The sequence below is a fragment of the Lacerta agilis genome, chromosome 11 (assembly GCF_009819535.1).
Source record: "Lacerta agilis isolate rLacAgi1 chromosome 11, rLacAgi1.pri, whole genome shotgun sequence".
NCBI classification, from domain to species: Eukaryota; Metazoa; Chordata; class Lepidosauria; order Squamata; family Lacertidae; genus Lacerta; species Lacerta agilis.
Window position 1 is genome coordinate 40741262 of NC_046322.1, and position 14038 is coordinate 40755299.

General features: G+C 37.1%; 1 protein-coding gene across 4 annotated transcripts in view; it reads left to right on the forward strand.

Moving 5' to 3' along the window:
* Positions 1-14038, forward strand: part of FER (FER tyrosine kinase) — a 140714-nt gene that overhangs the window by 61436 nt on the left and 65240 nt on the right. For all 4 annotated transcript variants that reach the window (XM_033164475.1, XM_033164476.1, XM_033164477.1 and 1 more), the window contains 2 exons: positions 1601-1804; positions 6473-6595. In XM_033164475.1, coding sequence (XP_033020366.1) covers positions 1601-1804; positions 6473-6595 — 327 coding nt within the window. The remainder of the gene's footprint in view (positions 1-1600; positions 1805-6472; positions 6596-14038) is intronic.

Below are 14038 nucleotides of genomic sequence, written 5' to 3' on the forward strand. Positions count from 1 at the left end.
TTTAGTGAACACTGGGATCTTGGTACTTCCTGTTCACTAATCTGAATCAGATGTATCCCACTTAAACTTCAGGGGAAATGATTCAAAATATGTTGGGTTTTAGGGATTAGTTTCCTTCTAAGATTCAAGCCCTATTTGGGCACTGTTCCCCATGCAAGTTAACCTAACCACAGGGGAAGCCTACATGTGGCCAAGAGGCTTCCTCTTTACAGATGAGACCCCAACACACGGACAGCATGGAAGTGGGACGAGTAGCATGTACAACAGCCAGAGCATGACCAACAAATATGCCCCAACACTTTCCATGTAGTCTTAATTGCAAGGAGGGAATAATGTCTCGATAGGGTTTAGCTGACTGTCATAGCCAGAAAGATTTTGTTTGATCTAATCAAATAAGAATCGGCTTCTCACATGGTGACAGTGATAAATGTTTGCCTTGCCTTGAAGAGTAAGACACATCTTAGTGGCTTGACACAAAGACACAAAACTAATGCTTCTTTCATTTGATGAAGTGGTCTATAGTCCAGTCCACGAAGGCATATGTAATAATATATATGTTGATAGTTAGAGTGCCAAAAGACTCTGTTGTTTTTGTTTAATCAGACTTAAAAATTACCAGAGGGATAGCTATGTGTTTATGCTGTGATTGATTCTTTTCAAAGTGATTCTCAGGATGATTTGAAATGTAATTAAAAGAATCTTATAAATAAAGCCAGCAGGATAGAACAGAATAGTAACAATACATACAAGGAAACTGGGGGGAGACGGGGACGGATGGACACGGAAACACAATTAAAATTTAAAGCTGTCAGTGCCTGGGTAAATGGAAATGTTTTAATCTGTTACCTAAAACCATTAAGGCAGATACCAGCTAAATGGATATAGGGAAGAATTTCTGCTGATGAGGTGCCATCAACAAAAAGTCCTTACCCTCAGATAGAGTCTCTCAGAGATGATGTCTTAAGATTTTAATAACTGGGCAAGTTTGTATGGGAATAGATAGATAACCTGTTTAAGGCATTAGGAAATATGATGGGTTTGTGGTACAGGTAGGTAGCTGTGTTGGCCTGCTTTTGAATTTTTTAGAATGTCAATGACGAGCTTATTTGCTTGGAGTTTTTGGATGTGGAGAGCGAAGTGTTTTGCTGTGGCTAGGAAACAGGAAGCACAAATTATTAGACAATTGACCCTATCCTGAAAGAAAGAAAGAAAATCAAATGCATCAGAAAGGGAGGAAATATTTCACTGTAAGAACGTTCAACAGCCCTCAGTAAAACACTGTTTGTTGTTGTTTTTTTATTTAAAAAAATAGCATTTATATGATTTGCACCACTTGATGTTTCTTTCATTTCTTTTTCTCAACTTTTCTCTGATGCATGGCTCTGCTTGTTACGTTGAAAGTAAGTACTTGAGAACAACAACAACAAGAAAAACTTGCTCCATTCTATAGCTGGTTAGCTATGCCCACTTTAATTCACTCACTAATAAATATACAGTTTTCAGAGCAGTTATATTTATTATCTACTGCAATTTAAATGAAAGTGTAATGTAGACAACCTATATTTACTAACCTTCATTTTTTTTCATATTTTCCCACAAGTTCTTTGATGTAATATCAACCAGCGAGAAACCTCTGGCAGACCAAGATTGGTATCATGGTGCAATCCCAAGAATAGAAGCTCAAGAGTTATTAAAGCAGCAAGGAGACTTCTTGGTGCGAGAGAGTCATGGCAAGCCTGGTGAATACGTCCTTTCTGTGTTTTCAGATGCGCAACGGAGACACTTCATCATACAATATGCTGATGTAGGTTTGTGGTGATTTTTTTTTTTTCAGTGGCACGGCCTGTGTTTTTTTAATGGTTGTATGGTGTGAAATTTATTTATTTATATTTTAGAATATAATGCTTCTTAATAACATAAAATATTCATCCAAAAATTGCAATAAAATCAACAGGCTTTAAAAACAAGCAGACATAATAAAAAAATAAAATATAGGGAAAAGCTGTTTAAAAAACAAATGTATGTGATAAAATTATGTCTCTGAGTAGACTTTTCTAAGCAAAAGAAGTTCTTAGTAGGTATCAAAATCAGTGCAATGAAGCCCCCATTTTGTTTTAGATTTTCTAAAAAGTCCTGTATAGAGCACAATTATTTTAAAGTCTCCTGGAGAGATATTTATTCAGTGCCCCTTGAGGATAAGAAAGCAGTGTCAGTTGAAATCTGCCTCTTAAAAACACCACCACCCAAACCATTAGAGCTGACTTGTTGGATCAGATCTAATACCTCTGTCTAGTCCAACATTCAGTTTCCAGCTGTAGTCAGCCTTTATGAAACCTCGTGAGCATGTAACATCCTTGTGTTCTTGGTGTCGTTCTCCGTTCCCCCCAGCATCTTACATTCGGAAGTACACTGTCTCTAAACAAAATAAGTGGGTAATTACTAGATCTGGCAATCCTCGTTCAGATAAGAGGGAACTTGAGGCTATGAAGGGGCATGGGCATAGTTTGCTGCAATTTGCACATTATTGTCACTTTCAGGGAAGCACCGAAAGAAGTTCAGAACTGTCTCATAGAGCTAAGGGGATCCTCATATGTCATTTAGTTTAACTTCCTGCTACCTCACTATTACAGGATGTCCGTGAAGGAGAATCCACCATTGCTCTACCATTGAATAGTTCACACTCTTCCTAACGTTTAGCCCAAAGTCCTTTTGTGGTTTAGTTCCTGCCTTCTGGAGCAATAGAAAATAATTTTGCTCCATCTTTGTGACAATGATACATTATACATGTTCTCTTTCATTCCCACTCCTCCTCCTTAAAGGAAGGGGAAATGATATAATTAAGTTAGTTTTATTGTCTTGAGGAAAGCAAGAGAACACTGAGGATTGATGCAGTGTTTTCTGCACATGCCACATTATCAAGCAGGTGATCCAAGTATTTTTAAAGGCAAGGGTGAGCCATGGTTTGGCTGCCCTTAGAGTATGAGTATTGCAGTAATTATTCCATATCCTTTGACTCCCCCCTTTTCCATTTATGTGTAGGCTCACACGACTTCAGATAAAGATCATAGTTGCCCTTACGTGGACCCATATTTTCATCACACTTCCTTAAAGTATTACTGAAATGTTTTCAGCCCTATAAAGTAATTATATGACTCAACTCCTCAGGAGCTGCTAGAAGCCAAGAGAGTGTGTTAAGTTGCTGCAGATAGCTGTGCTGCATACTGTCGTGCTGATTACAGGAATTATTTTTAGAGCTAACGTGGGCTGTAATTGTAAACAGGTGTGTTAGAGTTTAAGAAAGACTTGCAAATGCCCTTTTGGGTTGTATTAACAACAAAACAAAACCTTTTTCTGCAAGATGTGGAAATGAATAGTGCTGCTCTAAGGGTTCATAGGCTTCAGAAGTGTTGCGTGCAATTTTTTTTTTAAAAAAAAATTGGCGCAGTATGTATTTTAAAACTGATCAAGTCAAACTGGAGGAGCTGATAAGAGTGTCTGCTTGCTGGCATTTATCAGAGGCTGTGAAAATATTGACTTTATGAAGCAACTGGAAAAGATCATAAGAAAGCGCTCCGGAGTCCGAGACATGGGGAATTCACAAGTTAAAAATTTGGCATAATTGGAATTGTTATAATTGGAATTGTATAATTAATTTGGCATTGTAATTTGTTTGGTAATTGGAAATATATGTTGGAAAATCAATAAATATGTTTAAAAAAAAAAAAATGAAAATCTATATCATATTAAAAAGCATGAGGGGGCTGTTTTCATTTTCATTTTGAGAATATCGGTGTGGGATATGGCAACTGTTCTCCGTAGTCTAAGGACATTTAAATCACATAGTATGCTGCCCTCAGGAGATGGAAAAATAAAAGGATGCAATGATATGCTATTATCATGCTGGGTTATGGGCAAAGTTGGAATTTTAACCGCCACCACTAATTGTGAGCACAGGACCATGGGATGGTATTCTCTCAAAAAAGGGGGGGGGGTCAAGCCAAAGATGGTGGAAGGTCTATGACTGGATATCTCACTATTTAAGAAAAAGTTAAATAGGTTTTTCAGATCAGCATGTGGTTATTGCATGGATGGGAGGGATTAAACCACTCCCACCTCCCTGTGCTGTTTTCCTCTTAAAAATCACTTCCCCCAAGTTCTTGTTTGCTTTTGAGGGAAAGGACATTGAAATGCTGTGTGGGTATTTAGCCCCATTCAGAGCACAATTTTCATTGGGGAAAATGGAGTAGGGGAAGGGCCCAACTAATTTTGTGCAACCTGGCTAACTCCCATTACCCTGACTGTTATCCATGCTAGGAGAAAGCTGGATTAAACCTTTCCCTCCTGTAGCACCGCAGTCCCAGTCTGAATCAAATACTATTTAACTTTAATAAAAGTTGTGGAAGACCACATCACAAGTCTCTTGCTGTCGCCACTCATGGTACCTTTGTGTAAAGCAATATGCAAAGCCTGTCCCTGTTCGAATGAATGGTTGAAAAATGGTATGGAGTATTCTATTTATTTATTAAAAACATTTTGATACAGCTCTTCATTAAAATCCCAGGGGGGTTATGACACATACATTATCAATACATTAAAAAGCAGCCTATTAAAATCCAATAAAAACAGTAGAAATAGCAACATCCATAGTAGCCACACAATATTCTATGACATTGGTATCAATAACCAGCTTGGGTGAACAATTCTGGAGCTGGAAACTCAGCAGAATTGATCCCTTCCTTTTTTCTAATGGTGAGATGATGCCACAACAGAAAATGCCCTCCCCAGTTTTTGGTAGATAGACTTCCACATTTCGGCAGGCTGCAGCACAACTTTTTTTGGGGGGGGGGGATAATATTCTGATATCTCAAGAATTTGGTCTTTGCCAGAGTAGGATTATAACTGTTTAGTTCTGGGGATATGTCACTAAAATAAAGTGTTAATATATCACTAACAGAAATGGCTAATTTTCATCTTCCTGTGCCTCGAAAAACTCCTGGAAAGTACTGTGATAGTAGAGTGTGTCACCGTGATGGATTTTTGTGCAATCAGTTTGTATTAGGAATGTCTGTGTGCAGAGCAAAGGAGTGAAGGTGCTTTTACCAGTGTTCAGCATTAGTCTCAAAGACTTGCATTAATGAAAGAATTTGGCTGAGCCAGTTCAAAAATGTTAGTAGACCATACTGTTTCAACAACAGTTAAAAGCAATACTTCTTGGTGGGAAACACTACTGAAAGCATATTCTGTATAATGATGTACTTTCCTTGTTTGAGGCCTTTTATACAGTTTTCTTTCATAATTTATATTGTATGCAGAGACTTCTGAAAACAACTGTGAGAGACATCCTCTAAATTTTGATTTTCATTTTTGGTGGCAAGAGAAGCCTTCTTATGTGTTTTGATCTTCTAGTTCGCTGTGAAATCGCCAGCGTGTTTCCAGGGATAGCAAACTATTAAATACCTTGCTAGTCCTTTTACCCAGCTGCTTGGGTTGATGAAAAGGATTAAAGCCAAAAATGTCCTCTTTGATTATATACGCAGTTCACTAAACTCCACATGTAGACATTATCCATTGACATCCTGTTGGATTGCACAATACTAGAAGAGATGCATTCCAGTTTATTTGGAAACGAGAAAGTTGGTTTTAAAGAACTAATAATCTGGGACCTTTATTTCTTGCTCCATTTGGTAGCTTTTGACTATTGAACATCATTTAACAATGACGTTGCTTTCCATTCATAAGGGATTATACTGTATTTTAAATTATTCAAATACGAAGGATCTAAATAAGTTATATACTTTCTACTAATCTTTGTTACAGAAAATATTTTTACATCGGCCCAGTTTTAAACATTTCCTGGTTTGCTGAACCATAGTTTAGTAAGTTGGAAATCAGCTTTCTGATATGAGAATATGGCGCTTTAAGATCCTGCTTAGTAAATTGACATTAAACCACAGTTCTTTGTTTTGGAGAATGTACAGGGAAGAGATGAGCGGAGAAGTATATTGTCTTGATGCACACTCTCAGCTGCTAAACTATGGTTTAGCAAGCTAGGATATGCGTATTCAGACTGGGCAAATGTAAATATTGGCTCATCTTTTAAACAATCAATTTACAATGTGGCCTCAATTATCAGCCCCTTTCAGTTCTGTAGGTATTCATCTTCAAATAGAGCAGAAGTATGTAAATATAACTACCGGTAAGTTTATTTAGTGAAAATAACTCTCCTTTATTCATATTCTTATTTTGACACCAGTAGAACTGAAATTTAGTTTAACCCCACTTACACTGTGCTTTTGTAATTCAGAAATTACACATGTTCAACTTCATGGGTCTGAACCCTTTACTCTGTTTCAGAGCACCTTGAAATACCATTCACCTAACAACAATGGAAAAAGGCAGACATTTCCTTACCCCTTGTAAAAGTTAGTTCTGTTAAAATTTTGTATTTCCTCTCCATTTCTTTTTGTTATAGAATCAGTATCGATTTGAAGGGACGGGGTTTTCAACTATTCCTCAGCTTATAGAGTATCATTACACAACTAAACAAGTGATTACAAAGAAATCAGGGGTTGTTCTGCTGAATCCTGTTATTAAGGTATGTGTATAAAATTATTTTAATAATAATATGATTCAATTTTGTATGGGTTTTTTGCACTTTCCTCCCAAGTTTCCTGCAATTCTCATTATGACATCTCAGTGTTTTATGGTAGGTGAATTTCACTCCCAATTCGTTTAATAGATAACTAATTCATTACTTTCTGTAATACTGCAGTATCTTAAAACTTGTGTTCATCTGAATAAATCACATTGCAGTTCTGAATTGAATAAGCATTTCATTGTCAGTATTCTGAAAACATGAGCAGATGGTTAAATTTGCTCCATCAAATGTGACTACATATTTTTAAGCAAAAGCCTTAAAAATAATAATCCACACTTTTAAAATGTAGTGCACACACAAAACTATTATGGCCTCATAAGTAAGAGTGGGCCATGGTAGGAAAAATCCATAGACGTGTGATCTAATCCACATGCCTGCTTTCCAATCTGAGTTTCTTATTTTTTTATTCATTTTGCAAAATTTAAATTCCACTTGATTGTAAGAAAATCTCTAAGCTGTTTACAAAAATAGGAAACAAAACTTTAAAATGATTGGTAAAACAGTTATTCAAAATATTCCAAAGGATTATTAAAACCAATAGTCACTAAAATGAAATAAAGCACATCAAACTTCTACATATCAGGATATCAGGAAGGGCTTATATAAAGAAAAAAGTTTTAAACAGCCACTGAAAAGAATACAGTTGAGGCACCTGCCTGATGTCAGTAGTCATGTTTGAAACTCCCATTGTTCTAGGCGCATTTTGCGACAGGGAATTTCATTAGCGTGAGCAGTTTCTGAGCTCTGGGCCTAAGATTTCAGATTAAAACTGCAGAGTGGAAGGAAAGGAGGGCCTTTTTCTGCCTCCCCACTTCCAGCTACTCTCTGAAGACTGGAGGAGAGAGCCTCTTAAGAATATTAGAGGGGTGGGCAGGGGAAGGACTAGACCATGTGAAAAATGAACATAATATTTTAGCTGCAGTTCATTCATTTTCAGCTTTGTATTCTTGTTATAAGAAAGCACGCCTAGACATTCCATTGTTGTTGCACCCATAACCATTTAACGTGCCATTTAGCTCCTAGCTTTCATATCTTAGTTTCTGACACTGGTCAGTAGGTAGGGAGTTTCAATGTGTCAGTGTTGCCACACTAAAATACCAGTTTCTTACAGGTGTAGAGTGAATATTATAAGTCACCTGTATCAGTATCAGTTGCACAGATGGAAGCAGTCAAGTGGGGTAAGGGGATCCCGCAAGTAAACTGGTCCCAAGCTGATAAGGATTTTATATACTAATAGTAACACCTTGAGCTTGGCCTGCTGGCAAATGGGCAACCGGTGCCGCTCCAAGCAGAGGTGTTACTTGCAGACAGAGCCTCACTCCTGTCGGCAACTGTGCTGCAGCATTCTGCACTAGCTACTGATTTCAGATTGAGCTCAAGAGAAACTGCACACAGAGTGCATCGCAACAATCCAGCTTTAAGTCGTCAGTATCTGAACTGCTGTGGTTAGGCTTTCCTGGTACAAGAACCGTTGTAGCTGTCACATCAGTTGTAGCTTGATATGTTGGATACAGACTGGGTAGGTTCCCACCCTTTGCCATACGTAATTATATAGGTGCCTAATTTTATTTTATTTCATTTCATTTTAGAAAAGCTTCTCTCCAACAGTCATATATTCCTTCTGTTCACATCATTATAACTATTTTAATTGAGTTTAGTAGAGAAGGCTTTAAAAGGACAGACACACCTTTGGACTCTTCAACAATTTATGAGCAAGTGGCTTGAATCTTGGGAAATACTGGGGTAATTTCATGAAGAATTGTTTTGTGAAACCCATATTTTTGAACTGATATACAAGCTCAGCACAGTTTGCTGGCAGCACTGCAGTGCATGTTTATTTTACTTCTCTATATTTTTATATACCCCACACTTAAATTTCAAAACAGCAGTGATGCTCAGGGATTATAACCCATATTAAAAACAGAAACACCCCAAAAACAATTTAAAAATTAAAAGACAGGAGTACAGCACCCTAAAAACCATCATAAAGTTGTAAGAACATAAGAGCTGGCTGGATCAGGCCAGTGGTCCATGTAGTCTTATCATCCCATTGTCACAGTGGTCAACCAGATGTGTTACCCAGCAAATACATAAAAGTATTTACTTTGGTTTCTTCTTTAGAAAAATAAAACATCATATAATATGAAGACGTACAAAGCCAGACTAATTTTCAGTCCTTATACAAAAGCTACCACGTAAATATTAATAGAGATATTGTCAGTGTTCTTGATGATGATGCAGATAATTAACCCCCCAAAATAGAAAACTTGAAAAATAACCATATATTATCAAGATAGCAGTAAGACAGCATAAGGAAAATAATACATATAATGAAACTTAGTGTCCTTAGAGGGATTGTTTTATGTATTTCATATATAGCAGGAAATTATATAAGCAAAAAATTACATCCTCTAAAGTTATATAAGTGAAAATAGAGTGTAAGGTTGGAGATTATATTGAATAATCTAAATATTTATTAAAAGGTTCCACTATTCCACAATGCTCACTCTTGTCCTGCATAAAAAGTAAGCCAAATTTAAAAAGCTGCCTCCCAGATTTTGCAACACCATTGCAATAAAATAATGTTTAGCTTGGTAGGCTAGAAGACTGCTGATAAAAAAGTGAGATGGTGGAAAACCATAAAGAGGGGCAACGGGTGTCTCTCTAGGAGAAGGTATTCCAAAGCTTGCACATGAAACTTCATGTATGAAAAGCACATGGGACCTTGGGATACCACTCTAGATGCTGCACAGAGAAACGTTTAACTCATGTCTGCATTCGTACACACCTTCTTTGCTGGCTCTATCACTCACCTAATTTTCCAGTATATCAAATTTAGCTTGTCTGCTTCCATACCACACATATCACATTATTCCTGAAAGCTGAATGGAATAAAGGCACTGTTTATGCTGATTCCTACAGACTGAAGCTTGCACTCTCCAGTGGTCCTCTGCAGAACAGCTGAAAAGGGGAAATGAACCTGTGCGCATATCTGGGGGGCAGCAGGGAAGCAACTCTAATAATTTTTCTTCAGACTTTTTCCATTGCCCTCTCTGGTTAGAAGTCCATACTAGCTGAAGCTTAATTTGTACAAGATAGAGGTGTCAGGAGAAAGTCTGACCAGGAAAAAGGGATATGGCTTGCCTTGAATGGGGTTGCATTGTTCTTGAAGGCTTTGGTTTGTGGTTTTGGTGTAGTCCAAGATTTGACCTTAACCTGGCGCTAGTGCTGTGCTGGAGTACTTTTCTACAATTTAAGGCTATTGTACCAACTGACCTTAGTCCTGGAGATGTCGGATTGACTGTGGTGATGGATGCATTAGTTAACATTCCATTTGGATTTTTGAAACACATTTCTTGTAAGGTTATTTCAGCTGGTTTAGGATGCTGTTGCAAGGGACATCTGACCCCCATGTTGTAACAGCTTCACTGGCTGCTGATTTCCTTCTGAGCACAAATCAGAGTGCTGGTTATGACCTTCAAAGTCCTCTGGTCTTGGGATCAGGTTTCCTGAAAGACTGACTTCTCCCATATGAGCTGGACTCTTCATTCTTGATACTTTTCCTCACTTTCCTTTTCAATATTTTTATACCATCAAAGTACTGACCTAAAGCCTCCGTCTACTGTTTGGGTGTATACGTATGTGTCACTAGCACCCCGTGAAGAAATTTGTCCAAAAGGAAGTATTTTGGTGTATTATAATTATAATTTTGGGAATTATAGGGACAGGACTACCCAAACTGTATAGAAATTTATTCATTCTTGCAACTACAGTGGCAAGAATGTTACTTGCCCAAAAAGGGAAAGAAGAAGTCCCAGCAAAAGAAGAATGGATACAAAAACTTATTGAATATGCAGAAATGGCAAAACTTAACCAGAAAGATAAGAAATCAAGATAACAAACTTTTTATAAAAGAATGGAAATGTTTTATTGAATATTTACAAACTGTAAACAGATAAGAACATTGGCAGGATTATTGTAATAACCTGCAGAGATAGATAGATAGATGAAAAATGAACAAATTTAAGTTAATTTGGATATGCAGAAAATATAAAAAATAAATTTAAGGAACAGCAGAAAGAGGGGGAAGAAAGTCAAGTTTTGAAATGTTAAAATGACTTTAAAACTATTGAAGTGTATAAAACTGAAAATCATTTTGTGTGTGTGTAAAACACCAAAATAACTTCCTGTATGTAACCTGTTTGCTTTCTGTGCTCAAGTATTCAATACCTCTTTCTCTCTTATGCACCCTGCCTTTTTGAAAATCACTGTTCCTTGAGTGAAATCCTCAGACATGGCTAGAGAAAGTTCACAGATTGTTTAGCTAAAGGCAGTGCATCCTTGCAACCATTTGAGAAGTATAAGTTCATGTATTTAATCATTACAAAGGTTACTCAGCCATAATGCCTTGTTTGGTTTGGAGAAAACAGTAACCTGTGAGTTAGATAAAGATATAGTAATAATAACCCTAGGAGCAATATGATCAGTATATACTGATCATTAAGGAAAAATATACTTTACAGCACACCCCAAAGTGCTAATAAATTGCTAATATAATGTGATTGAGATGGTTGAATGTGCAAGTTTCAAGAGAATTTGTTCTTCTGTAACTTCTTCCAAGTTATAATATTTATTTGTTTTAAATGTATCCTGTCTTACAATCCCAACAGGAATAAACAAGCTACTACATTGTGGCCATGCTGTAATGGGACAGTAAATAATTTTCAGACATATTTGCTTTGGGGAGAAGGTTGCTGCATATGACATATAGAACAGGGAAGCTTATTTCTTTGTTAACATACTGTTTGAAATTCGTGTGAATTTGCCAGCAACCTTCTTCATTTTTATCTATAGAGCTATAAAGCAGTAACTGGCATTTAAATCTCTGTGGAGGTTTTCAAACAGAGGGTGGATTGCCATCTGTCAGGGATTCTTTAGTTGTGATTTCTGCATTGCAGGGGGGTTGGACTAGATGACCCTTGGGTACATTACAATTCTGCAGTTCTATGATTCTTTTTTATGCATATAATAACCCATTTGGTAAGTGAAAGTCAAACAGGAGCATCAGAAATAATGCTATTTAACAAGCAAACAAAAAAACTATCACTTAATTAGTTTGACCTTCTCTTACTTTTTACCCTTTCAGCTAACTTTTATAATTATGCCCCAAATAACAGTCTTACAATATGCTCTGCCTAGTCCAAATCTGCAGGGACAAGGACATTTAACAAGATGCCCAAGTATTTTTTTTATTTGTAGTCTTCAGAGGCAACATTACTTGCTTAATTTGTTACTGGTGCAACAGTTTAGCCCCGGAGTGCATATGCTAATGGTTTTAAATAATAAAAAGTCTGTTTCAACAACTACTGGTGTTTGGGGCTTCTAATTTCACCTTACAGTGCTGGTGATATTAAATTACCCTGGATACTTTTATAAAGCTAATATCAATACATTTCAAAATAAATTTAGATATCTTCATCATTAATGTTCACAAAACTAAGGTTTAGGGGAGGAAATCATATTCAATGACTTTTTCAATGAGATTAACATACACATTATTTTTGGTGGCAGTACCAACCATTTTTATTTTGAAATTAGTTTACGACATCACAGTGTCTGTGGAATACCTTGTTTACATTGTTATTTATTTCATATTATTTATAGAATGCATTTCTAAACAAGGGTAATCAATATGGTTTAACAGTTAATAAAACATAATTAAAACAACTAATAAAACTATTTGCCCTAAAGGTAATAAAAGACAAGTAGGAGGAGATTTTTTAAATTATTATTTTTTAAAACTGGTTATTTTTAAAAATGGTTGATTAATCATGGGTTACTTGGGTGGATGACCTTGTGCCAAGTAATTGACATGGGACAACAAACCTGCTGGCTTTCCTAGACCTCTTAGTGGCTTGTGATACCATTAACCATGCTATCTTTTGAGACCATCTCTCCAGGATGGGACTTGGAGACTTGGTGTTGCTGTGGCTCTGGTCCTTGCTTTAGAGCCAGACATTCAGAAACTTTGGCAGGTGTCAATCACCTGTTGTCATTGTGACAACAAATCATTGACAAGTGATGGGTCCCAACCACCTGTCAAATTTTTTTTTTGGGGGGGGGGGGAGAACAATTCCTGGCCTGCTGGGTCACAGAGGTGCCTCACTCTTGGTTTAGGCAGAGTGGCTGTTTGTGTGCTAAGTCCCCTCTAGGACTTCACAGCAACTCTCATGGGTTGCTGTTGGGCTGCCTGTGTTACCTTCTCATCCAATTCAATGAGAACCCAAGCATATTTGGTGGCAGTGAGACAAGAAAGGACTTACTTGTGTGTTGTTCACACAATAGAAAGCTCAGGTAGACCAGAGTTTAGTGGGGGAAATGTGGCAGAATTCCACCAGCTTGTAGAATTCTGCACTGGAGCTTCACTCTGATTGGCTACGGGTGCAACTAGCCAGAGGTGGGTGGAGACAGCATTTTTTTTGGGGGGGGGAGAAAAGCAGTTGAGAGTTCCTGGCATTCTTCTGGATGGGGTATATAGCCTCTGAGCTGTTTGTAATTCACCCCGAGGAAATATCTACAGCCAGGAAAAGAAGTCTCTGAGCTGTGGGTAGGTTGAGAGACAGTGATTAGTGTCTGCATTTCTATAGAACTGTTCCACATTCAGGTCTGTGCTGCACACACCCAAATGTCTGTCTGTGCAGAAGATGGAGAACTGTAGCTATAGGTAAGAAATTATTTTTGTTATGAATTGTGGTGATCGGAGGAAGGGGATAGAGAGAGGGAATGCTCTTTTATTTTTATATACAAATGCAACAAAAATAATAAGCAAGCTTATGAAATATTTGTAGGCCTACCTAGTACAATGTGGAACGTTTGATATTGGTAGTCCTGCTACAGGAACCAGCTTCAGTGCCTTGAGTCCCCTAATAAGGGCTTGACAATAGCTTTGCAAGTGTGCTTTAAAAAGAAACAAAAACTTGACTGTGTTTTATCCTATGCCCTTTTCAATATAGAATGTAGCATAATGTAATGGAAACAATAGAGCCAGGAAGGTGAAGTGTTTGCTTTTGAACTTTTCACTTAAAACTGCCTTCTTTTTAACCTGTCAAAGATACTGTTTTGCAATAGCCTTTGTTATTAGCCTGCTGATATGTTCCCATTGATTATACAGTAGAGTTGGGCACTTTTACTTGGAAACTTAAAATGAAATATAGTGAAATAAATGATTACATTTGTTTCAAGAGGATTTTCCAGGGTCTGAGAAAGGAATCAAATGAAATGTCTTTCCTATGAAATAGAAACCATTGCATTCATCTATTCCATTTCAAAACCGTGTATGTGTTATTAGGAAGGAAACAAAAGGAAATGGTTTGTTCGGGT